The sequence below is a fragment of the Gavialis gangeticus genome, unplaced genomic scaffold (genome assembly GCF_001723915.1).
Source record: "Gavialis gangeticus isolate Ggan-Ray unplaced genomic scaffold, GavGan_comp1, whole genome shotgun sequence".
Taxonomy (NCBI): domain Eukaryota; kingdom Metazoa; phylum Chordata; order Crocodylia; family Gavialidae; genus Gavialis; species Gavialis gangeticus.
The window spans coordinates 8,923,865-8,951,789 of NW_017729025.1; the positions used below are offsets into that span (position 1 = coordinate 8,923,865).

The 27,925-nt window shown below is 41.6% G+C and overlaps 1 protein-coding gene and 1 long non-coding RNA gene across 2 annotated transcripts; one reads left to right on the forward strand and one right to left on the reverse strand.

Annotated features, from left to right (window-relative positions):
- Window positions 1-4,725: 4,725 nt before the first annotated feature.
- LOC109298334 lies at window positions 4,726-6,664 on the forward strand. Its single transcript, XR_002097588.1, has 2 exons — window positions 4,726-5,291; window positions 5,679-6,664. It is a non-coding gene; the product is annotated as an uncharacterized LOC109298334 (long non-coding RNA).
- A 2,271-nt stretch (window positions 6,665-8,935) lies between these two features.
- On the reverse strand, window positions 8,936-26,762 carry HIF1A (hypoxia inducible factor 1 alpha subunit). Its single transcript, XM_019518372.1, has 15 exons — window positions 26,641-26,762; window positions 25,983-26,173; window positions 24,652-24,797; window positions 24,463-24,547; window positions 23,174-23,286; window positions 21,625-21,827; window positions 18,885-18,991; window positions 18,563-18,710; window positions 17,425-17,645; window positions 16,952-17,232; window positions 15,932-16,054; window positions 15,256-15,653; window positions 12,182-12,290; window positions 10,493-10,619; window positions 8,936-10,324 (listed from the first exon to the last, which is right to left on the reverse strand). The coding sequence occupies exons 1-15, from the start codon at window positions 26,745-26,747 to the stop codon at window positions 10,173-10,175; spliced, it is 2,511 nt and encodes an 836-aa protein (XP_019373917.1). The 5' UTR covers window positions 26,748-26,762; the 3' UTR covers window positions 8,936-10,172.
- Window positions 26,763-27,925: the final 1,163 nt, after the last annotated feature.

The window sequence follows — 27,925 nt, forward strand, 5'->3', positions numbered from 1 at the left end:
CACGTAGAGCGGAGCGGAGCCGGAGCGGCGGCAGCGTCTCTCCGGCGGAGCCGGCTCCAGCCCTTCCCGGCCGCGGTGAGTGTGGACGGGGTCGGGCCGGGGCCACCTCCAGCCCCACCAGCACCCCGCGGGGCTCACACTCGCCAGGGGGCGCGGGGCCGGGAGGGCCGGGGGGTCCTTGGGCCACCGGCAAAAGTTACAGGCAAGCGTCCCGGGGCAGGGTCGAGTGTGTTCACACGGGGTGTCTGCAGCAAGGAGGAGAGGGCTGGAGCCAGGGGCGGGAGCAGACGTCCTTGCCATCATAGGCAAGGCCGAGGTGGGCTCTTACATAGCGACCGCCACGAGACGTTTGCCGAAGCAAAACTCTCTAAAGACATGTTGTTTGCAAACGTCTGGCGGCTCTAATAAAAGAGCCCCCCTCTCAGACCCGCTGGATGTTTGCAAAATAAATTTAGACTTTTTTTTGCAAACATCTCTTTGCTCTAATAAAAGAGACCCCCTCTCAGATCAGCTGGATGGTTTCGGGGTTTTTTTTGCAAAGACAGTGTTTTTGCAAAGAATTTTTTTTGCAAGCATCTCGTTGCTCTAATAAAAGACGTCACCTTGCGAACCGAGGCATTTGCAAAAAAATCAACAGCGGCAAAAAATCTTTAGAGTTTTGTTTGCAAACATCTTGTTGGCCTAATAAAAGGTACCCCCCCCCCCCCCAGACCAACTGGATGTTTGCAAAAAAATTTCTAGAGAAATTTTTTTGCAAACATCTCGTTGGTCTAATACAAGATACCACCTCTCAGGCCAATGAGGTGTTTGCAAAAAAAAAAGGTCTAAATAAATGTTTTTGGAAACAACTAGTGGGTCTAATAAAAGAGGTCACTTCTACCATGAGTTCTGGTTCCTTTTGCCTCTGTACGGCTACAGCCTGGATCCCTTGCCCTCACAGATGCACTGGGAATAGCTGGGTTTTCAGAAATGCCCTTTGGGTCTAGCAGAGCCTTGTTGTTCCAGGAAAGCATCGGCCTCCTGCACAGCGGGTTTTAAACGATAATGATTTAGTCCTGCTTGATAGTTTTCAAGAACAGCCAGACTAACTTTTATAGCATCCATGAAGTCTTCCAAACCTGCTGTTTCAAGCCAGACCCATTGGAAGTACCGATTAAGGGATCGAAGGTACAAATGTTTGGGGCAGCAGAAACAAACTTCAAAAAGTAGGGTATGAATAAGGTGTTAGTCCTGGACTTTGTCCCTTTAACTGATGATTACCTGACAGATAAGCGCTGGGAACAGAGGGCATTTGTGCTGAATAGCAGCGGGTCCTCCCGGAGATTGGCAATTGATTGCTGCATCTGTTACAGGAACTGAAGCATCAGCAGAGCTGTTAGAAACTAAATGTCTTCCAGTAGCTGGCAGCTCAGAGCTGCACCTGCTGTTCCTGCCCCCCCAGTGTCAGACTTGATAAGCTGCCATTTCTCCTGGAGCTTAGGGTCGTTGGGATGTTGAAGCTGGATCAGGCCCTGGGTTCATTTAGCTCTGGAGCTTCACTTTCAGACTATGTTATCTGTGCAAGAGAAACGGAGGGACACAACAGGGCAACATACTTAGGATGGTTTTCAAACCCCCTTCTTCATCCCCCAGATGGGTTACAGGGTGTGAAATAGGACACGTGTGATTGGTATACCATGCTGCTATGGTTAAAACCTCAGGAATTAACCCGATTTCTCCTTTCACAACTACTAAAATATTCAGGACTCAGTCCTTCTCTGATTGAAGTCAAGTGAGAAGTTATTGGTTTCAGTAAACATGGTAATCATTGACCAGGCCTGGTGAGGAGAAGTGCGGAACGTGATGAAGCGCTCCAGCACGTAGCCAACTGTTTTGAAACCAGATTGCCATCTACTTCTTCACAGTTTCTAGCCCATTTAGATTAAAATGAACAAGATTTTTCTCTAAAGCGAGGTCTGGTTAGTAAGGCTTTTTATAGGTTTGGCTTTTAAATTCTGGATTTGATTTAAACGTGCAGTACAGGGTCATGGGTTTTTTTGGAAACTTCAGTTCAGAAGAAGATAGAAATATTGAGCCTGAGTGATAGGGTGATGTATCAGGAAGTCATATGTTTGTGTAGTGAACGTTCAAGGAAAGAGGATAAAGTCATCATGCCTCATATGTTACCATTTCAGACCCTCCTGTCTTGGCAGATTACTTTTAAGATCCTGTTATTGTAATGCAGAGAAGAAAAGCAGCAGGATTTTTGTTGAGGAAAAACTCTGCTCTCACTTCTGTTTCATAGTGTAGAGAGTTAATTTTCTGGGAAGCCGGCAGTCCCCTCAGCTTTTTTGATTTAAAAAAAGAAAAAAAATCACTCTTATTTCCTGGTGACGTTCCTTCGGATTTTGTATCGGGTGAGCAGCAAGTGTCAGACAATCTTTGCTGAATAATTTGACTCACAGACTGGCTTTCAAACCATAATGGATTGGTAATAAAGCTGAGGCAATGGGTTTGTTCTGCATGCCGAAAAGCATTTATTTATAAAAATAGATAATTTCTCCATGTTATTTTGGATCAGACCTGTATTCTACCCCAAAGTATTGAACCGTAGGCAGTATAATCATTCCTAATGTGTGTACATTATGGGGCTGTGAAACAGGAGTTGTTTCCATTGCACCCAGTGCCAAACACTTAATTTTGTCCTGAAAAATAGTGTGTGTTTTAAAAATGCACATTCAGTGTGAAAACCTGTGAGTAACTAATATGTTTTTGAATATAGTATTGTCAGATAGCCAGTTAATGCGCATGCAGGAAATAGGTGGTAGAATAATGCATGATACAATAGATACGAAATGGATAAGACCTTGTTCAATTGTACTGTGAAAAACTCATGGAAAGAGTTGACCTGGCCTGTATTTGGGTCTTCTGTTTTCTCCAGAAGTGCCAGGAGGTTGGGATACGAGATTAATCGACATCACACAGGAAAATGTAACAGGATAATACAAACTCGGAGTTACTGCCAAGTCACTTGCTTATACTGAGAGTAGCACAAATCAGCCGGCTCTGGCTCCTCTGGGAAGGAGGCAGCTTTCCAACCTTTCTGCAAACTTTCCTTGAAAGGAAGATGGCACTACGAAGTCTTTGACTTCAGACACCACTCGTGTAAGCATCTCTGAGCGGTCATGTTCACTATCTCTGTGGCTCTAACTGCGCTCCCCGCTTTTCAGACTCTTGCAGTTTAAGTCATTACGCTTAGCCTCGTGTTCATTAAGGACCGTCCCATGACATTTACATTAGCAGGATTTGGCTCTAGATGAGCGCATAAGTTAAATCTTGATGTGCAGTTACTTACACTCTGCAGTTAAGTGTGCAGCGTGCATCAATCGCCATCTGCTTTAAAAGGAGCTTGATCATGCCCCAAGACCGAGTTGGTTAGGTATGCTGGTGACGTCATGTCTGTGTTATCTGCCTCTCATAAAAGTGACTCTGTCATTGCCCATTTTCACCTTTTTAGAATGGAGATGGCAGATGAACAAAAGATGAACGTGTCAGGATTTGGAAACAAACCCTCTTTTTATTGACTTCCATAATGTTTTACAATCAAGAAGAAACACAATTACAAGTAGGTCAAAATATTGGGGGGAGGAATCAGTCAAATACAATATGCCATACTTGGTGAGGGAATAGCAAGATCATCACAAAACCTATCACAACGCATCAACCCAGTAGTACATTTTAGACGGAATTTAAACTTGCTTCAGAATAAACGGGAAAATTAACTAAATCCACGATCCCTCTTGACAAAAAGCTTTGGTTGAAAATCCTAATTTGGCAGGGAGTCATTTCAAAGGAGTCCAAGAGATTTGGGCACTCAAATCCTGCTGATTTTCATTGGGAGCTGAATGCCCATTGTATTAAATTCCTACCCAAATTCCAGCCCCAGTGCACAGCACCATTATCCCCAGCGTATTGGTGCTTGTGTAGGCCTCCATCATTTGTAGGTTAGTCGCTGAAGAGCAACATAGGACGTTTGATCAAGATCCACGTTAGTCAGCAGTGAGTACAAGTCATGGACACGGGGGCAGACGAGCACTTGTGGCACGTTACCCTCTAGATGGTGGCTCATAGGTACTCTCCACCCACGATTTCTGGATCCTAGGTCACTCTTCATGAAATGATGCAGGCTGCTGTGCAACAGTGGAAAACCTCACGAATAGAGCTATGATTGAAATAGCCTCACTAGACAGATGCGCAGGCTCTCTAAAGTCAACTTGTTACGATTACACTGGTGTCAAAGCTAAACACGGACAAAATAGAAATATATATCCCCTATACAAATACTTCATGTTAACATACCAGAAGCAAATGCATGCAAATAGTATTCAAAGAAAAAGGGTGGGGGATGCATGTTTATCAGCTTCCTAAGTAAGAGCTGGTCTGCAGATCTTTGCATTTAAATAATGCAAATCAAGTTTTTAATCCACACGATTCAATTCGACTCTGTGTGGGGATGCTTTGAAAATACATACCTGGTTTTGATATAGCTTAAATTGGCTGAGTTTCATGTAAGTGCTACGCGGTGAAATTCTGGGGCCTGTGTTATTCCTGTGGTTGGGCGCCGTTCCTTTTGGGATTCGGGAAGCCTATGAATCAATATTTGGTCCTCTTTATTACCTGCGGGCACTCAGACCCTATGGGCCATGAAAACAACTGCATTGATCTGGATAGGCAGCCAGAGTTTTACACACTTTTGCAGGATCAGTGCACAGCTTTAGCTTAAGCTGCAGTGGCTGTATTTGAGTGACTTGAAAAAGACTGCCTTGCACTTCAGGTACCCCAGATACCCTGATCTTAAGGGCATTGAAGCACGTATCTGGCAGCTTACTCCCCTCTTCCATCTTTCACTGGGCACTAGGTTTTAAAAGCTTGGCTTTCAGAGCCCCAGAACTGGATTCTTAGATAACTGTTACTATGTCATGTTCCTGTGATGAGACCAGATATCATCAGGTTTGAAGGAAATGTGGAACAATATTCCTGGGAAGTTGTGGAGTTAAGCCAACTCCTTCAGCAAATAAATACGTCTTAATTCTGGTCAAAATGCACGCAGAGGAAAAATCAAAACAGAGGTAACTGATTTAAAAGACCTGCGGATATGGTAATAATAATTACAGTTGGGAGTACAGGGAAAGTTCAGTAATGGTGTAATTATGTAAGGTATTAGGAAATAGGACACCTACTTATTCACCTCACAGAATAAATTGCATTTGTGCAAACATGATTGTCCAAATGGGTGTAGCAAGGACCTGATAGTATGCCAGTGATCAGGCTGACACCTGAATACAGAGCAGGCAGATGGCCAAACAGGTTGCCAGGGCAGTAATAAAAGCTGGCTTGAGACACGGCTGTCAGAAAAGTGGGGAAGGGGCTATCGTTGCAACAGCTTGGAGGAACCGAGAGGCCACAAGCTGTAGAAATGCAATCGTCCTCCTTTCTGATCAGTCCGCAGGGAAAGCTTGCGGTAACTTTGCAGTGCGGACACAGCCTCGTTGGTGATGGGATCTGTATCACCTGGAAATCTGAACTTGTCTCTTTCTCAAATCACAATGGTGTTCATTTTGCTACATTTTTCATAAAACAAAGACCGCATTTCCAGCTGCCCTTTAAACCAGCACTGTCAAGGAGTCGATACCTCCCAGCTAAGTGACATAGCGCCTCTTCAGCTTTGAATCATTTGCCTTTTTACCAGTATTTAAATTTACCTACTGCCTTTCAGAACCAATACTTATGCTACGTCTTTTAAAAACGCTTGTTTTACCCAATTTCTCTTCCTTGTACCATCACTGCTGAATGTGCGTGTCATCATCGTGCATCTTTCTACACTCCCAGCTGAAATGTGTCATCTCTCCCATATACAAGGAGCAGGAGGATGCAAAAATATTTATTTTGTTCAAATGCCAAAAGGTACTTTTTGATATTTTATATGAAGACAAACATTCAGCAAACCTGACCGGCTACTACCCATCACTAGCTCTGTCCTGTCAAAACTGGTTTTTGAGGGCTAAAGGATCATTCTGTCTTCCTGAGGGCTGCGGCGAACTCTAAAGTTTTCCACAGGGACCTGGGGAAACGTTTGCCTCGGGGATAAGGCAGATCCTGAAAATTAGTTCTGCTGTGAAAATCGCCAGCAAAGATTTCCAAAGGAGTTCAGTTGCAAGTTGGTACAATTTCGCAGCCATTACGGGAAAGGTTAATTTTTTTTGTCTGAATCTTCCCCTGAGCAAATCGATTCAACGAGGCTGTCTAACCTTCTCCATTAACATTTCCTTTAGGTACTTCAGCCAGGACAGGAGCCAAATTCTAAAGGCTTTTTATTATTTAAGGATATTTCAACACCAGTTAAGAGTCTTCCCAAATTGTCTTTTCTTCTTTCTTTTTTTAAATGTGGTCTAGCGCCCTCATGTGGCGCTGAAAAAAATTCAATCACAGACCAGGGACAAGTCATCTTCTCCCCTTGATTGGTAATAGCCAGGGGTCCCCTGGAGTCTCTTTTTTCTCATTAGCTCTTCTAGCGTGACTTTCTCCATCAGGCAATTTGGCAGCTTCCACACATTAGGCTGTTCTTGAGCTATTGGCAGGACGTCATGGCGAGTACCTTTAAAACAGGCTCCATAGATGACTACAGCAAGATCGAGCAGGGCCAGGAGATGCATACAACACAAATGCTTCATATCAGATAACAGCCTGGTCTTTGAGGAGGTTCCTTAGGCACGTGTATTTGGAGCTGTAGCCATTGGCATGACGCTTGAAGAAAGCAGCTTTACAAATGCCAGACAGGTCAGCTGCAGCTGCTCGTTGGATAAATCAGCCTCCTAAATAAGAGGGGAGAGCTTAGTTTTCCAGCAGACCTATTCACAGTCCCCAAATCATAGGAAAGTAGGGCTGCAGATGACCTCTGGAGATCATCTCATCCGGTGTTTCTCAACCTCGAAGGTCATGCAGGTGGGACTTCAACTCATTGCCTAATTGAAAAAATCAGTTGTTTGCACTTCAAATGCATGATTCAGCAAGTATCTCGAACAGTGTAATTTTTGGGGGGGGTTGTTTTTATCATGGTGGAACCAAGGTTTTTGGACAAAATGGTTGGTGGGACAGAAGGTGCAAAAGGTTGAGAACCGCTGATCTAGTCCAACCAGGCCAGCAGCTGCCTCTTCAAGCCACTTTCTTGGTGACAGACAGATGACAGGAAATCATGAAAAACTACGCAGGAAAAGGACGTCAAGACAGCATAGGTGAGTAGTAAACCTCTGCTGCTGAATTTCTTTGCAGAATATAGTTTGTACAATTTTGGTCGCTTCTATTTAAAAGGCTACGCCTGTAACTTTCCACAGATGAGCATGACTGAAGGTCACGTTCTAATTTTCGTATTATGAAAAGCATTTGTAATATTTTTTCTGATTGAGCACTACAGCCAAGATTATCAAAACCGGTGCCTGAAATTAGCCCAGTGTGAGCTGCTGGATGTTCAGCCGAGGATCTGAAAGCTTTGCCTAACTATGGAGTAAAAGATGCTACAGGAAACAGACTTTCAAAAACAAGAGCCTACAATTTTGGCCTAAGTGTCTATAGACATGTGTCATCTAGCTCTGGGTAACAAGGGACAGTATCCTTTTCTTCTTCAGTATATTCAGCTGGCACTGTTACCCCATCACCAAGTCACTACTTTATATATAAACAAGAGGAATTCTTTAAGAAGTAATTGCTGAGATGGTTCCCATTTATTTGTTAAAATACTGACTTCTCAGCTTGAGAAAAGACACCTAAACGAGCATTTTAACCATATAATAATTTAGAAAAAACAGGTTAATCCTTGAAGAACAAGTGATCAAGAGTTCCTAAATTCTCCAACCCTTTCAATTTGACTTGTCTTAATTTTCAGAGACGTAAGAGCCTATGTGCATAGCTCACATCCTTTTGAAACTTTGCAACTGCCACAGCGCAGAGTCCAGGAAAGAATTAAATTATGCCTAAAGTATAGTAAACGTTCATTCAAGAAACATTTTTAACATTTTGCTCAGACATTGAAGCAAGGTATTTCAAATACCTACGCGCTGGACCACTGCATTTTCCTCCGGGTTAGCTAAGGGGCTTCTATGAGTTTCTTTTTTCAGTCCCTAACTCTGACCACCAGAAGTCCTAAATTTGGGGCTGAAGATTCAACAATGCACCAGGCGACTTCAGCATCAGGCACTGCTATTTTAAATATCTTGATGTTTAGGACAGAAGCTGTACTGTCATTCTCTGCTGGTATTCGTGGTATGACATTTTAATGTAGCAAAATGAAAACCATTATCTTGCCACCAGAGCTAGTGTTGGACAGAGTAAGAATATACTTAGGAAGATAGCAAATTCCCCATGCCAGCTGCATTTTCCACCACTCATACATTAATTACATGCTAGGAGAAAGGGGAGGGGGGTGGGTTTTTTTCCTATCATCTTTTGATTTCTCCTCTGACTTCCAAGTTCCCAATCTTCAAAGGTAACCCTGAAATTTTTTCTGGCGATCCACCTTCAAGCTGTAAACTGCCAAAGGAAGCGATGGAAAAAAAAGTCCCCCATCGTTACCACAAATACACAACATTTCCTTCCACTTTCAGCTTTACTAACTGATACAGTGCATGATGATGGAAAAGTTTCAAAAGCTTAAACTTAAAAAAATCTATTGCCACTGAACTGCACAGGATTGTTTTGAAATCTGTAGTAATACTTAGGCTCAGGTAAATGACTGACTTTATGGATTTTGAGGCAGGAATTAGGGGGAAAAAAAGAGTTTTTCGTCATATAACCTTGACAGAATTAGAAAAGGAATATTCCTTACGAAGAGCCACCCTTTAAAAATAATTACAAAACTGAAGGATTTCATCTTTCTCAGTAGATACCACACTCCTGGAGGGGGCCTGGTCCACATATAGTTTATTGATGTAATAAAACAATACAGTTAGTGTTAGATCCAACCACAAAGAGCAAAAGAATGAGCAAATGAATTTTTTGTACAGTACATATAGGAAAATAAGATGTTTGTGACAACTAGCTCTCTCTAAATAAAAGGGTTTCTAAGTATATTCAGTTATTGAAATCTACGTGAAAACATACGGATGTTAATCGCAACAAGGTGCATAAAACCGAAACATCAAATACTGAGCAACTCAATGATGTACTAGGCAACTTTGTTAACAATGCATGATGTTTTACAATCTGCTTGAAATATCACTTATACCACACAGGGTAAGCAGAACATTTAGATTTAAAGATCATACACAATATTAGCATTAAACTTCCACAACTACAGGTAGGGCATTTCTTTTTGAGCTGGCAAAGTGACTACATTAGGAACATCAAACCCTCTCTCTAAATTGAGAATTAATCCAAATAAAATGCTGCTAGCCCTTTCCAGATAAAACCCTTCCTTTTTACTAATCACACTCATTTCAGTCGAAAGCATAATACAGCATTTAAGAACAGTTTATATTACAACGCGACTAAAAACAATGACATACTCCAGGTTTAAACATGATTTCATAGGCAATAAAACAAACAAACAAACAAGACTCTTCTCCTTAAAAACTAGTTTTATAAATGCAGAATATATTGCATGAGGAACTGCTGGTATTTTTTTAAGAAAATATATTGTGCGATTGTGGCTACAATGCACTGCTGCAAAGCATTGTTGCTTCTTATAAAAAAATCATTAAAATAAAAATTTGTTTGGACATAAGTAAGAACAAAAATCTTCCAAATACCTGTGAAGAGTAGGATGGAAGCATTGCTTGTCTTACTGTGTTGACATTTGATTGATAATATTAAAATTTCGGTGCCGACCTCCCCAGCCAAAAAAATAAATATGTTTTGAAAAATTCGGTGCATATTTCAAAGCTGCTATTGCAAGTGTGTTTTAAATGTAATGGACTTAAAGTGTACCAAAGAATTATAAAAATGCACTATAATCCGAGTTATTACATAATGAACATATTAAAAAGACTGTCAAAATAAGTAGAAAGGGGATCAAAACTGAACTAACTGAATTAGTGCAGTATTGTAGCCAGGCTTCTAAAATCAGATATAGAAAATATAAATAGACTGCTTTCGGTGATGATTCACCAGTGTCCAGAAAAAGGAACAAGTGTTGGGAAAGCTCAGTTAACTTGATCCAGAGCTCTGAGCAATTCTTCACCTTGTAGCAGGTTTCTGTTGCCTTGTATGGGAGCATTTACTTCGCAATCATAACTTGTAAGTTGTGGTAGTCCACACTCATCCATCGACTGCCCTAGGAGCTTACTTGCTATATCTAAACAGGGGGAAAAGAGAACAGATGAGTGCACATTATTAACCATGTTTATCATTTCCTCCAAGTTGTTTACAGGGGAGGTAGGTTCATCCTGCAGATAGTTTTAACGCTCAATTTGATTCAGTTCTCATGCCCTCTCCCCATCACAAAAACACACAAAACACCAACCCGTCGATAGCAGAATGACCGTCTTTTGCTCCACTCCATTGTGGCTGTTACATTTGCAGCCTTTTACACGTTTCCAAGAAAGCGATGCGTTTGGTCCACAATCACCTGACTGCTGGAATAAAGACCCCTAAAATAAAAAGTAAAGTAACTTTTATTATTGCAAATCTAGGGTTTCCTCTTAAATTTATTGTCAACCCATCAGGACTGGTATAACTAAGCATTGCTACAAATTAAAATTAAGTGCATTCAGTACATGGCAAAGAAGGTTTTAGGGCAATTGAGTGAAGGCCCTGTTTAAAAAGAACTTATTTCTAAGTGAACTTAAAAAGGGTACAACCTGCTAAGCAGGATTTTGTAAAGCCAGCCACCCGTTTCAAGATTAGCATGAATATACATACTTGTACATTGCCTCTTTTCCTAGTTCTACCAGTGTCAGAGCAGTAGCAAAATGCATCGAAACAAATAGACATCTCCCTCTGCAAATTAAGAGTGGTATTCCTCCTCTTCTGTGGAATGACTTGTGTTCTGGGTTTTCATGTGCTATTTGCCTTTCAGAAAGGCAAACTGATTTACATAGAAATGATGGTGTGAATTTTGATCTCCTATTATTTTGCCACTCAGCTCAGCTGCCCTGTACTTGCTGCCATTATGGACTCTTGACCGTTTCTATCAGAGGGAGAATTTCTTTGTAGACAAAAGAGAAGCCAGTAGTGGCAGTGTTCCTGCCTGCCAGGTGGGAGATCTGGGTTCAATTCCCAACTGAGATGACTTGGGGTCCAACACGGAGAGGGTCCAGAGGAGGGCCACCTGCATGATCTGGGGACAACAGGGTAGACCCTACAATGAGAGACTGCAGGACCTGAACCTGTTCAGCCTTCACAAGAGAAGGGGACCTGGTGACTCACTAGGGGGGACCAGAAGGGTTTGGGAGAGACCTTGTTTCCCCGAGCGCCCCCTGGCATAACAAGGAATAACGGCCACAAGTTGTTGGAGAGGAGGTTTAGATTAGACATCCGTAAGAACTACTTCACTGTCAAGGCGGCTGGGATCTGGAACCAACTTCCAAGGCAAGTGGTGCTGGCTCCTACCCTGGGGGTCTTGATGCCTACCTAGCTGGGATCATCTGAGCCCAGTTTTCTGTCCTGCCCAGGCACGGGGTCGGACTTGAAGATCTAAAAGGTCCCTTCCAACCCGACTTCTATGAATCTGGGACAGATTAGAGCTCTGGTGGTTATTACTCACAGGAACAGGTAAAGAACAGAGCACTACTTAAGCAGACAAGAGAGACAAAGGGAAAGCCAGCCACTTACAGTCACAGCTGACAAGAGTGTTGCCTGTGTTGTCTGAATCTACAAGTTTTATCTCATCTGTGGTGTGTATTGAGCAAGAAGATGGTGGAATGTTGTGGACACAAGAGACTTAAATTAAGGTGGGCCATTTTTCATTTTGGTGAAGTTCTTGGGTAAGAAAAACACATCTTCTGTGTGATGAAATGAATGGCTCCGTAGTCAGGAGATTTAAAAGTTACACTTGCTGTAATGTTGCTAGTTTTGGGTGCAATATGGTACAGTACACAGTAAGGAACAAAGCTTTTGTGACTGCCTGAGTTCTGGGCCAGCATCACTGGTTTACATCAAAAGTTTTAGGATTAAAATGATGATGATAAATGGTAAAAACAACAACACTCACAATTCCAACTGCTTGAAAGAGAGAACCGTCATGTTCCATTTTTCGTTTTCTTTGAGCATTATGCAAAGCTAGCATTTTTGGGCTCAGCTCCTCATCCACTGCCGTAGACCTGGAAGAAAAATGATCCAGTCTATTAAGAAGTTTCTACTATCCTCAGACTATGCCTCTTTGTAAAGACTTTGTAAAATAGGCCAGAGAACTGTTAATATATCCTGGTGCTAGCTTTCTTGGTGGGGGACCCGTTATCGAGGTTTGCCCATGGTTAGAGAGAAGGCCGGCTGGGAATCTATGTCAGAACAGTCTGAACCTAAGCTACACAGAGACGGTTGGCCTTCTGAAAGCTTCTCTCTCCAGAAAAAAGGGAAAAAATCTTTGGTGATTTATTATTCCTCAGGAAAGGTATCAGAACATTGATTTTGCAAGTTCATGTGTAGACAAAAAGCTGGTTTCTATCATACAGATTGACAATGATTTGTTATCACCATGTCAACAAAAATCTCCTATAGACAACCATAATCTGCATTTCTGAATCATAGAAAATGAGGGCTGGAAGGGACCTCAGGAGGTCACATCTAGTCCAACCCCCTGCTCAAAGCAGGAACAGCCCCAACTAGATCAGCCCACAGCCAAGATTTTGTCAAGCTGTGTCTTTAAAACCTCCAAGGATGGAGATTGCACCACCTCTCTGGGTAACCCGTTCCAGAGCTTCACCACCCTCCTACTGAGAGTTTTTCCTAATATCTAACTTCAACTTCCTTTGCTGCAACTTGAGGCCATTGCTCCTTGTTCTGTATCTGCCCCCACTGAGAACAGTCCACCCATAGGTAGTCAAAGGCTGCTATTAAATCCCCTCTCAGTCTTCTCTTCTCCAGGCCCAGTTCCTTCAGCCTGTCCTCATCATCAGTCATGTATCCCAGCCCTCATACCATTTTCATCGCCCTCCGCTCAACTCTCTCCAACCTGTTCACATCTTTTCGAGGGGGGGCAAAAACTGGACACAGGACTCCAGATGTGGCCTCACCAGTGCTGAATAGAGGGGAATAATCACTTCCCTAGATCTGCTGACAATGCTCCTACCAATGCAGCCCAGGATGCCATTTGCCCTCTTGGCAACAAGGGCACACCATTGACTCATCTCTAGCTTATTGTCTACTGTAACCCCCAGCTCCTTTTTTGCAGAGCTGCCACTTAGCCAGTTGGTCCCAAGCCTGTACCGGTGCATGGGATTGCTCCACCTTAAATGCAGGACTTTGTATTTGTCCTTCTTGAACCTCATGGGTGTGTCCAGACAAGCAGGAATGTGCATTTCCCCAGGGACAGGCAGCAGCATCGCACCTTGTGCCACTGCTGCTTGTCCCTGGGGAACGCCTGTGCCACACATGCTCTGGCGTGCTGCAGGTTACCCTGAGTGGGGTAGAGAAGGCTGAAGCCGGCAACTGAGCTGGTCCCAGCAGCCTTACCTGGGTTCTGGGGGCCTCTGGGAACTGCAACCACAGCACTCTTGCAGCAGGAAGCCTGGCCAGCAGCCAGAACGTGGCTCTGGCCAGCCAGGCTCTGGTTTTGCACGGTGCTGACATGTGCTGCCCTGCTATTTTTTGGTGTGGGTTTTTTTGACCCTGGGATTTCAGAAATCCCCCAACAATGCAAAGCAGCAGCACAGGGAATGCCTGCATGTGTGGCGCTGCAGATAGGTCTGTGGCATCACATATGCACAGCCACGCTCATCTGGATGCACCTCATGAGATTTCTTTTGGCCCAATCCTCCAATTTGTCTAGGTCACTGAATCCTAGCCCGACTCTCCAGCGTATCTACTACTTATTTTATGTCGGATTTATTTAAGTTTAAACATCTCATTGCAGGACAAGTACAATCTTTGTATTATATTATGAACAGAGCAGGGAAGGCTGTAGGGCTCAGATTTAGCTTCTTTCGTAATGACCTATCACGGTGGTTCTTAACCTTTTTAGACTAAGACAATGCACTTCTCCAAAACTTTTCCAAACTTAGCAGCACTATATTTCAAAATCCAATATAAATATATTATGCATATTTTAATCATAATCCTATTAATAATATGGTAGTAGCCAATTAGATTGTTATAATTATATTTACTCCACGGACACTGCTGCCACAGCCAAGTGCCTCTGCACCACTCTCCTCCTGCAGAGGCGGATTGGGAAAATGGCTATGGCAGGAGCATGTGCTTTTGCTGCAATCCTTCCTGGTCAGACCTTGCACAGTGTCTCCTGGAACGAAGGTGCACAGAGCAGATGGAACCGCTCCATGCGCTTGTTTTCAGGCAGCATGTTGAACTGAGAAGCAACTGCAGCAGAAAGGCACGAGGCCTGCATCACATCATGCAGACAGTTGTTCTGTTTCTGCTGCAGCTACTTCTCAGTTAGACTACAATGTGCCTCCTGAAAACAGGGACACGTGGAGCAGTTTTGCTCCACAGCAGCAGCAGCAGCCCGGAGATGAATGCCATTGCCACCAGGGAGAACTCCCCATGCACTTCCTTATTCAGGAAGCTGAACTGGGCAGTGCTGCAGCAGAAACGGATTGCCTGCCTGCATAATGCATTGCTAGCTGCGTGTCTTTCTGCTGCTGCCGCTGCTTGTTCAGCTCTGACACACTTCTTGAAACTGAGGTGGGAAGGGCAATTTCACCCCATGGCAGACAGTGCTGGCATCACGGCACCCCAGGCATGTTCTCACAGCACTCCAGTTGGGAACCACTGGCCTACTGTGTACTTGCACGTGAACTTCTAGTGAGATATCTAGAGGAGCAACATAGTTATGAACAAGAACGGCTGAACTACTAACTTCCTAAGTATACCTTGTTGCCAGTAAAAATTACAAACAAGCATTTGGAAAATTCATTTTCGGTTTGCTGCTTAGGGGCACTAAGCCTAAAGTCATTTACTCAGCCTTCTTCAAAGTAACGCATCTGAATTTCTGCTTTAAAAAGATGCCTGCAAAAAAGCTCTACTGCATAACATCTGTCAAGATGCTGCAAAGACCCAAATTCCTCAAGATACACGAACAACAGAGCTTAGCCTTAATGTCCAAAATACCTTTTACTTAAAGTAACTGTTAACAAACTGGGCATTCCTGGACACAATTTCTCCGTCGGGTCTAACGTCCCCTTCCCTGCTCTGATTGGAGAGGCAGTTCGGCTTCGAGTCCCACCATACGGTGACGCTGGCGCACTGCTGGTTTCACTTTTTATGTGGACTGGAGACGAAGAAACAATTAGTGTCTTCATGTCATCCACGCGTTCTGTTGACACGGGCTTGATTTCATCAGGAGTAATAGCTGGGGTCTGAGTTTGCTGAAATATGGTGATGGTGGCTGTATTCTGTAAGCCAGCAGACGCACTCTCCAGTGGAGAAAGCTGATCGAAGGAACGTAACTGGAAGTCGTCATCCATTGGGATGTATGGAGCTAACATTTCCAAGTCTAAATCTGTTTCCTAAAAGAAGAATAGGTAAATACAATTCCTAATGCATTAGAATGACATGCCACAATACTTTCAATGTCATCAATGCTCTCCCTCTTATCATGCTTCTGGAGCAATGTTCTGTAATCCCCATTTCTTTTCAGTTATGAAAACCTTTTTCCAAACATTACTGCTTTGTCTTCGCTAAACTACTCTCAATTTAACGCATTGATTTTAAATAGTCAAGAAAATGATTCTAGCCAAGAACAAAGTATTTTAGCTTACTTGTAACTCTAACTTAATGTACATACCTGAGTAGAGAATGGATTTTTCGCTTCTGTGTCTATCGCAAAGAATTTTTCCACTAATTCCAGTTTAAATTCATTAGCCATCTCATTATCCACATCAAAGCAATAGCCATTTGGACTACTGGGCTGTAAAAACAATTTAATTCCATTTTCAGTTTAGCTGTTTCAACAATACTACATTGGAAAACAACACTAATCCAAACTATAATTGCAAAAGTGAAAACTCAGCAGGCTAAAAAGTATTTCTGTTTATCCAAATATCCCCAAATTTTCCCCATCATACACTTTAGAGCGGCAGTCTGGGTGGGACCAGCCATAAGTGTGGCAGTAATTCATATGTCAAAGTACTGCAGCTTGTGAGCTCTAGCAAACAGTTATCTGATTCTTAAATCTCTTAAAAGAAATTCAAACTCATTATCATACTGTTAGATGCACTATAAAAGTCTTAATGTTTTCTTCTTTTTTAAGCTTTCAGAAACAAAAATAACATTTTCAAGCTGATCTTTCATGTTTTTAGGTCATACCAAAAGTAACATTTACCGAAGGTAAATTGTAGGTTACCGAAAGTAACATACAATTATGTGCCCACATTCTATAAATGCAATCCAGATGTGAATCTGAATGTACAGAACCCAGGCATTTGGCAGTGTTATGTTCCTTCCCTCTGTGCAAAAATGCGGGTTTGTGAAGCAGCAAGGGTTATTTAGGGTCACAGGAAACAGCTGTGTGGGGGACCACTGAGATGTTCCAGCTGTTTGCTGTGGGCTTTTTATGTCAAAGGGTTTGGGCTGCTTTGCTCAGCTGCACTGGACCACTGATGAGCTCCAGATATGTGGAAAAGCAGTGCCCTTGGACTTAAAAGCTGTAAGAAAACAGGCGAAATTAAGAGAGTTGCAAACCACCCGGATACAAAGGATGAGGGTTCTACTACATTCACATTCACAATTCACTCCACACTGATCAGAGGTCTTTATAAAGAAGTCTGCCATATTTTAATGTGATTTAGGAACAGTCATGACTGACCTCAGGTGAACTTTGGCTGGTACTTGCATCACTGGGACTGTCAGGCGTTTCTTGCATCTGAGGGATGGTAAATGAGAGTTCTAGTGGTTCCGTGTTTGGCTCCAGCTTTGACACAACTTCTCTATTGAGTGCAGGGTCAGCATTGCTACGAAGTGGCTTTGGAGTTTCAGAAGCAGGTAGTGGGGACATTGCCAAATTTATACTCTGCAATTTCTCACTGGATGAGGGGAGCATTACATCATTATACAAAGGAACTTCATCACATTGTTGCTCATCAGACTCTATAAAAATTAAAAAAAACCATCAACCTAAGTAAAGATACTGAGTGTGTCTATGGACCTCATTAAATAACAAGAGCTGAAATCATTTGATTAAGGAAAGTGATACTGGGAAGTTAGTTTTTCCACATATATACTTTAAACATAAACTGACTTTACTAATTGGCAGGTTCTCCAAATTAAACACAGACCCACCATTACTGCTGAAATCTAGTGAGATAATTGTATCTCCAGCAGCTGGTGCCAACCGCATTAAACCATCTGGTTCCTGTTTGAGTTTTTCAAAGAGACTGTTGGTATTTTCCACGTCAGTCTTGTTGAATATTTTGGTCGTTTTTGTGTCAGGGCACTCCACTGGTTTCAACATGCATTCAGTTTGTCCAAGGGAGAAAATCAAGTCCTTCTGGACAATACCACTGTCAAAGACAAAAAGGAAGACTACCTTTAAAAACCACCTAACTCCTTATGGCGGATACAGAAACTATTCTGTCTGATCAATATTTTAATTTGTGTTTCGCATTTTCATAAAACTAGGAGTTGTAAAAATCACCCTTATTGCCCATTCCTCCCCTAAAATGTAATCTTCCCAACTGTGACAATATAAAAAGATAATTTTAAGTAAGCGGACAGCTGTGCTTTATAAGCAGGTGTAAATAAATTAAAGAGAAGAATCACAAAACATATAAAGCTGGGGATCTTTATAAATGTTATGTATTCTAGCAGTAGTCATTACAGATTAATATACCATTTAGTGGAACAAGTTGTAAGAACACTAAATTGTAGACAATACTAACAACACCATCTTGAAAACTTGAACGTTGATTAATTAAAAAAACAAAAATGTATAAACAAGTTACCCTGAGTCTAAAGAAACGTATTAAATAACTGAAGATAAATAAATTACCCTGATAAAAGAATCTAAAAGGTTATGTTTTAAGCACTGATGTTCTGTGACAACAAGTAAGCCACCACTAACAGAGGAAATTATGCTTTGAACTCTGAACAAAAATAATCTGGACATCTCTGCTTTTGAACACTTCCGTTACTGTGGTACACAAAAGCCTGGCCATAATCTAGCCTTCATTTCCCTATTTCCCCAGCATTAATGGGAATCTTAGATATGTATTAAAAAGTCACTGTGCTTTTTTTGTTGTTCCCTAACCTTGCACCAGCCAATTTTCTAAGCAAAAGCTTGACTTCGAAAGGTGAGAAAAATACCAGAATGGATGAGGTCAAATTCCCCCAACTGGTGTAAAGCGGCAGTGTCATTAGAGTCTGATTCAGTCTTTAATAAAGGGAATGTGCAAAAAGTCTTCAACTATCCACAGCTTACCTCAATACATAGTTTACACACACAATGCACTGTGGTTGTGAGTTCTTAGTGTTGTAGATAACAGTTGCTTGAGTTTCAACCCAAACATATCCACCTTGTTTAGCAAGCATTCTGTACTGCCCTGTGGTCACCTGCCCCTTTGTGAACACTAAAATGAAAAAAGAAAGCCAACTTTAATTTAACAACAAATATGCTTTCAAAGGAAAAATATGAAACAATTACTTTGAATTTGTATTTGCAAATTAAACTTTTTCTTTCTATGGCTCTCCCGCCTTCTCTTCAGATACTTAAGTTAGAAATCCAGGTGTGTTTTTCCACTTACTATCGTGGTGTGTTTTGGTCAGATGATCAGAATCCAGGGCATGATAGTATTCGTAGACGGAGCGACCCAATAGTTCTTCTGGCTCGTATCCCATCAGCTCTGTAATTCTTTAAATGGGGAGGAAAAAAGGTAAGTGAAAGCAGATATGAATTAGTTTGGAATAATACGTTGAACAGAATTAATTTAGATATTTGTGGCTCTAGGGATACTGTTCCAAACCAGAATACATTAACAGAAACAGTGGTGTGCTTATGATAGTTTCCCTTTTGCACAAAGGTAACTTAAGGCATCTTATCCGTTCTGCTGTTTACCCAGCTCAAAGAACTCTTTCGAGTCCTAACCCAAAGTATTTACAGGTACTCTGTTTTACTGCTATCTGGACTATTTATATTCCTTCATTTCTCATTACTTAGTTCTGATCTAAATTCTCTGGATTTTTTTTTAAATTTGGGCTGCTAGATAAGGTAACAAAGTAATTTAAATCAAATAAGTAAGAGATTAAATATGACAGCAGTTTTAAATTCAAATAAAAGAGAGGCAGGAATCAGAATTTTACAAAATTTCCAATATACATTTAGAGCATCAACAAATACTTTTAAAACAAATGTTGCATTTCCTTTAACCACTAGAGGTCAATGTAAAACAAGAGCTTGACTCGGTTTAATTGCCGATTTATAGATGCTTGGTCTGTGCACAGAAACTGCTGCTTCAACCTAGTTAGAACAACACAATTTTTGTATACAGACCAGTTCTGAGAAAAAACTGTCATTAATGTGCAATAGTCATTTCAATTTAATAGCAAACTGATGATGAAGCAACTGCCCAAATTACAAACTAGCTCATTGTAGTTAATTGTAGCTATTCATAGTTTCATAGTTGGTAGGGTAGGAAGGGACCTGAGCAGATCATCAAGTCTGACCCCCTGCTACGGGCAGGAAAGAATGCTGGGGTCAAACGACCCCGGGTAGGTGTCTATCTAGCCTCCTTTTAGAGACCCCCAGGGTAGGAGCGAGCATCACTTCCTTTGGAAGTTGGTTCCAGATCCTAGCTGCCCTGACTGTGAAGTAGCGCCTCCTGATGTCTAGCCTGAATCTACTCTCCGTCAACTTGTGGCCATTATTCCTTGTTACTCCCAGTAGTACTCAGGGGAACAGGGACTCTCCCATTGCCTGCTGGACTCCCTTGGTCAGTTTATAGACAGCCACCAGATCCCCTCTCAGCCTTCTCTTGTGGAGGCTGAACAGGTTCAGGTCTTGTAGCCACTCCTTGTAGGGCCTGCCCTGCTGCCCCCTGACCACGCGAGTGGCCTTCTCTGGACCCTCTCCAGAGATTGTCCACATCCCTCCTGAAGTGCGGCGCCCAGAACTGGACGCAGTACTCCAGCTGCGGCCTGACCAGTGCCACATAGAGGGGGAGGATCACCTCCTTGGACCTGCTCGAGATGCATCTGTGGATGCAGGACAAGGTACAGTTGGCCTTCCTGACTGCGTCCCCACACTGCCGACCCATGTTCATTTTGGCATCAATGATGACTCCAAGATCCTTTTCTGACTCTGCACTGACGAGAAGAGAGTTCCCCAGCCTGTACTTATGGTGCTGGTTCTTTCTCCCTAGGTGCAGTACCCTGCATTTGTCGGTATTGAATCCCATCTTATTCTCATTGGCCCACCTTTGTAACCTGTCCAGATCCAATTGCAGCCTGTCCCTCCCTTCTAGCATGCCCACTTCTCCCACATCTTAGCGTCATCTGCAAATATGAACAAGGTTCTTTTCACCCCCTCGTCCAAGTCACTGATGAAGATGTTGAACAGTGCGGGCCTGAGGACCGAGCCCTGGGGGACCCCACTGTCCACATCCCTCCAGGTCGAAAATGACCTGTCCACCACCACTCTCTGGGTGCAGCCCTCCAGCCAATTGGCGACCTATCTGACTGTGTGGGTGTCGACACCACAGTCCCCCAGTTTTTTAATGAGAACGGGGTGAGAGACAGTGTTGAAGACCTTCCGAAAGTCCAGAAAGACTACATCTACCGCAACCTTCTCTATTAGAGATGTATCAAAACTTATCAATAAGAGGCAGTACAAAGCAATTTAGGACATGGGATTGGATTTAAAACAAGTTACTTTACTTCCAGATTTTAAATTTAACAAACCTAATTTTCAGTGATAAAATGTTGATGAAGCACATTTAGATCTGCTGTAAATCAAGTGCACATGCAAGAAGGGTTGATTCAACTGAAATTAAAAATAGCAGGTATGTGACATCTTAAAAGGTGGCTGTATTTTGATAAATAAAATTATTATGGGTCCTTCCAGATGAAGAATGCTAAGTTTTGGGGATGGGGGGGAAGAGAAAGGGGAAGAGGCACAATTAAAGACTCAGTCAAAAGTGTTTTGCGTTTTCTGGCTCCTACCCATCACAAACTAACAAACTATTCTTTTTCAGCACCACAGAGAGTGTCTTCCAACTTAAGTATTTTTATCATTGCTATTTAAATTAACAACTGGTTAAATTGTTTAAGAGCAGAGTCCATAAAGGATTGTTCCCTTAATTAAATTAAGGTTTTCGAGTTTAAAAAAAAACAGCCCTACCTTTTTAAATAATATATATTGGGAACTCCATTTTATAGCTGGGTAAAAATGAATAAATCTATCTATGAGAAATATAAAACTGGCATTAGCAAAACTACCCTGAACACACCAACACATGCATGCTTCTCAGGACTTAGGTTCAGTGTTACCTTTCATCACAATAGGAAAACTTCATATCAAGACTGTGACGACTAAGGAATGTCTTGCTGTCCAAGGGAACCTCAATATTTGATGGATGTGGAATAGGTTCGCAGATCAGCACCAAGCATGTCATAGGAGGCTTTTTATACCCGCAGTGAGTCTGATTGTTGCATGTGTCATACACACGAATATGCCCTGTACAATGCAGTACCTACAGACAAAACACATTTTTAAAGTTAGGGTTTCTTCCTATTAGAAGAGGCAGACCAGCATTTTACTACATTTTGTTTCATAAGAGCATCTTGCTGGGTAATGGCATCCTCTCTCCTACCTGAGGAATTAGTGTCAACAGCTAAAATGCAGCAGCTGCATTCAAGCATTGCTGCGTTACCTAATTCTTAAAAAAAATATCAAGTTAAGCTGGTGACCGACTTTTCCCTTTTTAGTGCCAGTGAATTAATTTGTTCTTTTCTGAAAGCTGCCTCCATAACCGATAGGCAAGTGTAACAACTCATCTGTGGCATTTTGCATCAGCAGATAGTGTCTACTAATAATGCAGTAATATGTATTTTTCATTCTGGGTGAAGACAAGGATGGAAGGACAGAGATTAAGCGTATCCCAAACATTCTTCAAAGAAAAAACCTTGACACCTACTTTTTTCCCTCCTATAACTCAGAAATGTTTGGAAAAGAAAGGAAAGCATGTTTGATCATGTATGACTAATGAACTGAAAGCCACAGCTGCCTTTGTTCGTTTTGTTTTTACAGAGTGCATCCATTTAATATATTAAAAGCATTAATATTTTATCTGGAGAACAGGATGCATCCATTTTAAGAGACAATCTTTTATTCTTGTTAGGCTCTATGGAATAACTGGCACTTTTAGAGGAACAATGACGCCGACTCTTCTCCTTTTTCACTGTAAGGGTGGCCAGAGCCTGGAATAGACTTCCCAGAGAGGTGGTGCTCTCACCTTCCCTGGAAGTCTTCAAGAGGAGACTGGACAGGCACCTGGCTGGGGTCTTATGACCCCTCCCACGCCCAGTGCTCCTTCCTGCCCATGGCAGGGGGGTTGGACTCGATAATCTGTCTAGGTCCCTTCCGACTCATTGATTCTATGATTCATGGAATCACCGATCATGGTGCCCCTACTATGCAAACTCATTCAGGATCAGTTATAAATAGGATTTAATATTTAACTCAAGAGCAGGAAGTTTCACACACAAGTTTTAATGATCTGACTCCTGACTTAAACTGAAAGATTACTCTGTTCAAAAGGCTCTCAACAACTGTTGTTTAATTTTAAAAAGGTATTAAAAATTCAAATGCATCTGCAACATATTGAAAAACCAAAGCTCAGCACATTCAGGTGCATCACTGAATGGAAGAATTTGTTCCTTTGTCACAAAAAAGAAGGTGCAAGTTTCACAAAGCTGACAAGGAATATTGTGACTCAAGTTGATTTTTTACTAAATATGGGCTTTTGTACTTAGAGATCTGAAAAGTAAATTGTCTAGTTGCATCAATATTGTCTTCTGTATACCCCATATTAGTTACCTTCCATGTTGCAGATTTTATATTCACTGTCCTTCCCCTGCTAGTCAGCGTGCACTTCATTCGGAGGAAAAAACTACGCTCTGTGTTCTGTTCTTTGCCCTTTTTCACAGGACCTAATACAAACAAACAACAAACCAAACGTGAGTGCTCCGATCACCTTCACAAGGTACTGAGGTGTGCTGTGAAACTAGCTGTAGAGAGAATCAAGGACATGAGCATAATATGGTTGAATTCTAGCTGTGAACGATGTATGTTGGGAGACCTGACCTCATTCTGAATAACAGTGAGCTTCAGATAAGAGTTTTTACTGCAATATATATATAGATAAAGATATATAAAAAAAGAAATGAAATTGCAGTGATCTTGTGAAAACAGAAAAGCTAAGATCCTGGTTCTCTTTCTAGCTAACCCAGTTTCAAGGCAGAGGGGAAAGCATGTGTAAATGAATTAAGGTATGGAGTTCTTCCCCACACTGACATTTGAAAGTCCCTGCAGTAATAGGGGTATTTTTGAGCTGAAGTCTATTTATCTGAATCCTCCCCAATAACTCACAGTGGGGATGAAGGAGGAGGAGGGGTTGCAGTACTGTTTTGCCCTATCTCTTGGTTCACTTACATTAAACCTGAATTTTAAAAACTGCTTAAATGATCTTGTCTATTGAGAGTAATGTGCTACTAGTAGCAAGACCCCTGGCTTGGAAGGAAACTGGTACCTTGTTGTCCAAGGTAAGATTATTGCTGAAAAACACCCATAACTTATCTGGTAGACTGTTCTGTCCCCCAGTAACTGTGAGTAGCCTTCACTAACCTAGATCTAGGGGTGCGTGCACGTTGCAAGAAGTTGTGTTCTTAATTTGCACATACACAGCAGGAAAATCCAAGGTAACCTGGATTTTAAATCAGGTAAATTATCATGTTCTTCCAACTGTAAGTTGACCCCACATTTTCAGGTTCAATAAGGGGGAGAAGCAGAATGCTTGCGAGTAGCATAAATTGATCCTTTATGATAGGGAGTGCTGAAAGAGGGTTCATTTTCAGAAGTGCATTTGCAGTGAATTTATATCACCAACTGAATTAATATTCAGGTCCTTGTTTTTGCTTTCACCCTGGCTTCAAATTTAGGAATATAGTAGAGTTGCACCCTGATTTAGAGTGGTGCAAGAAAGCAAGCCCTAAGCTTTTTGTTGACATGTGCAGAAATTGCCAGCAACCTTTGTTTAACAGTATGATATAACCCATGCTAGCAAGAGCCACTTATCATAAAATGAAATAGTAAACTAGTCTTCTCACCATTTCTGTGCGTAAGCATTTCTCTCAACTCCTCATGGTCACAAGGATGAGTAAAATCAAACACACTGTGTCCAGTCAGATCAAACTGTAAGAGTAAGATGAATCTAAGTCTAGCTATTTAAAAGACTCAAACATGCACAAGCAGACAAAATTTTGTAAGAGATTCTCAACAAGTATCATCTCTCTCACCTGTGTGAGGCCCATACACTTGTTCACGTTTTCAGACATGTAAATCATGTCGCCATCTTCAGAAAGCACCATAACAAATCCATCAAGGGCCTTTAAGTAAAAGCAGTTCAGCTCCTTTTCCATTTTGGCTTCTGTCTCCACGTCACCTACAAAACCCCACATTTTCTTATTTAAATGAACCTCAGTTATTCCACATTTTCTTGTCCAATGCTAAAAATCATGTGAAATGAACACGCCACTCTCCAGGCTGTTCAAAGACAACAGATTTCTCTTAGATGAAATAAACAGGAGAGGAAGTTGTTGTGATTGAGCATCTGATTCACTCAAGATCAGAAGCATTAAAAAAATAGTTTGATTAAAAAAAAGTATTGCTACCAAAAACTGTGTTCAAAAGTTCCAAAATTAGAGCAACAGATCTTTCTTTTCAAGTTTACTTCAGAGTTAAAACAAGTGTCACCTGTATAACTTCTTGGTAAGTAAAACTTACTTAGCACCCTAGTAAGCAGAATTTGTTGCTATTCTCTCATTTAAACAATCACTGCCATTTGCTAGCACTGTGTTAATACTGGTTCCCTTGAAGATACTTCAAGGTATGCCTACCAAGGTGTGACTGCAGGGCCAACATCTCTAAGCTAGCTTTAAATTCAGCTAGTTTGTATATGAACAGCAGTGAAGCAGTTGCAGCAGGCTTCACTACTATTGGTAGGTGAGCTAATTTAATTTAAAGCAAGCTCTGATATGCCTACCTCTGCTGCAGTCCCATCTGATTGCAAGGCAGGCATGCAGTTAGTTAATGATATCTGAACCAGAGTAGTTTAAACTGGGATACTGAAAGTTAGCAAACACAAATTTCCACCAGCTAGCCACAGAGAAGGCATGTTTGTTGTTTAGTTATGATCCATCTCCCAAGAGAAAAGAAGGGCACACTGGAGTATTGTTTCCCAAACCCTTAATCCTAATGTTTTTTACGAATGGCTTCTACAGCTGAGATTTTTAAAATGGTACTGGTGCTTTTGTGAGCCAATACACGTGCACATCAGGGACACAGAAAAACACGTGAGAACATTAGTTTGGGACCCCATCACCCTGGCCATTTCTGTCAGTCTCTTAGGGCTCTGAGACTTAAAAGCAAAAAGAATTTTTCTTCTGTCTTGGTTCAGAAATCCATCGGGAGATCTTTAACCAGAGTAAAAGGGATGTGAGGGGTTAGATTACTAACATCAAAAACATTTTTACAGCATATAAAAGAATGTACTTGGGACAAGATCCTCAACCCACTGCCTTCTTAACCACCCTCTGTTTATAAGCCACAAGGACTTTTATTCACTTACCAGTATCCAACAGCTTTCTCATGCGCAAGTAGCTGATGGTCAGTCTCATAATGGAGGCCTTATCCAGGTGTGCGCTCACCGTGTGAGGTAGAGGCAGCTGGTGAGCAAGTTCAAAGAAGACTTCGGATTCCTTGCTTCTTCGGCATCTGGCTGCATCTCTGGATTTCTCCTTCCTGCGTTCTGAACTAATTCTGCATAAAGAAAGTTTTACATTATTAATATAAATAGCAGGCAGTAGTCTTAGCACCAAAGATCTATTCCTTCTGCCTTGTTCTCTTAAGCCATTTTGTACCTGTACATTTGTTGTTATAAAATCCAAGGGTTTTTAAAGAAAAAAAACACTTCTACACAATGGCATATTTCCATCACGTATTTTTACCCTGGCACTTAAATCAGCAGTAATTCTGCACATTTCTGAGAAACGTGAAGAGTGACAGTTGTGGAATTAAGTTGATAAATGGGGGAAAAAAAGATGACACACCAAAGTTTGTTTTAAAAAAAATAATAATCAGCCTGTCTAGAAAGGAGCATCCCAATTGTTCTGTGAGACTACTGAACTGCCATGCTGGATGGGAACGTTTCAGGATTCCAGCAGCATCTGAAATTTAAGGAGGCCAAAACAGCTTCTGCTATTCACCTGAGCTTTTCCCCCGCTCGCCCGTTTTCCTGGGCATCACTGTCATCGTGTCTGTTGTTCAAGCCCATAATCTTGACTTTTGACTCCGTTCTTCTTTGTCCACATCTGCAAACCTTGCTTTTGGGCATATTTACTCTACATGGATTTTGCCGGGAGAGTCATGTTGTCTAACCCTCCTAGCAGAAACAAGGTATAAGTGTAAACCTCATAGCTTTGTCATACATATTCGCAAGTGGTCAGCTTTCCACCTACACTGCTAAACTTTTGTGCGATCCTCAGTTATTGCCTGCCTGGCCTACATGCCTTGGCCTGTCACCCTAAAATCCTGTCCACCCTTGGTGGGGTCCAACCTTGTTTCGTGGCCTCTGAGAAACCTTCCATCACAGCACCCAGAGGCAATTTCCTTTTTGAATGGATAACACACAAAATGCAAGTGTTTGACATACTCCTATGAAAAGATGGATTTGGTTTATTTGGTTTGGGTGGGTCGTGTTTGCTCCCTGTTCTATTTTTTGCTTTCATTTCAGATAAACTTATGGGACAGGACTCTTACATATGAGATAAAGTGGGGAGTAAGAAGGCACCCTCTCAGCCTGCTACCAGGCTTGCCAAAAGACAACTAAGAATATGGACTAGTTGGTTTAAACAGCTAGATCTTGTAGGTCAGTAAATTTTACACATTTCTTTTAACCTAGAAGGAAGAGTTGAAATAAAGATAATCCACTAGTTCAGTCCTCTTTGGTATTGTAAATGTATGCATGTTAGCACTATCAAATTTAACTGCTTTCATAAATCAGACTAGCCTGTGTATGTGTTTGTCTGCATGTTTGTTAAAGAGCTCATTCTTGCTAGGAGCAGATATCAAAAGGTGGATATATAATAGTCAAACTAAATTTCTAACTATCCTTTTAAATGATCTTGAATTCTAGTGACCACTCCCAAAAGGCTACAAGTTTAAAGGGGCAATTTAAAAATCAAATTTAAAGCTGGTAAGAAAGAAAATGAGACCAACAGTAGTTTCAGATAAAATTACTGCCCCAAACCAGTCGCCAATTTTGTGGTTTTTACTGAAACAAACACCTTTTCTTTCATTACGTTAAAGCCCCGTGACAGGAAGTTGAGTCATTGCCTGACTGTGCCTGGAAAACAGCCTGACTGTAAGTTTGGTCAAAATACACTAAAGCAGATTTAAAATGTCCTCCTCACATTTACTGTACGCTTCACAACTATAGCAGGTGAAAAATATCACACCCCTGCAGGAAAATATCAAGATGTAGCTGAAGAAATCTCAATACCACCAGTGACG

Coding starts and splice junctions, on each gene's coding strand:
- HIF1A (XM_019518372.1), bottom strand. CDS start 26,747: ATGCCCAAAAGCAAGGTTTGCAGATGTGGACAAAGAAGAACGGAGTCA. Junction 16,055..16,951: donor CCAGCCAAAGTTCACCTGAG/GTCAGTCATGAC, acceptor TTGTTTTTACAG/CCCAGTAGTCCAAATGGCTA. Junction 12,291..15,255: donor ACAGTTACTTTAAGTAAAAG/GTATTTTGGACA, acceptor TTTTTCTTCCAG/GTCTACGGCAGTGGATGAGG.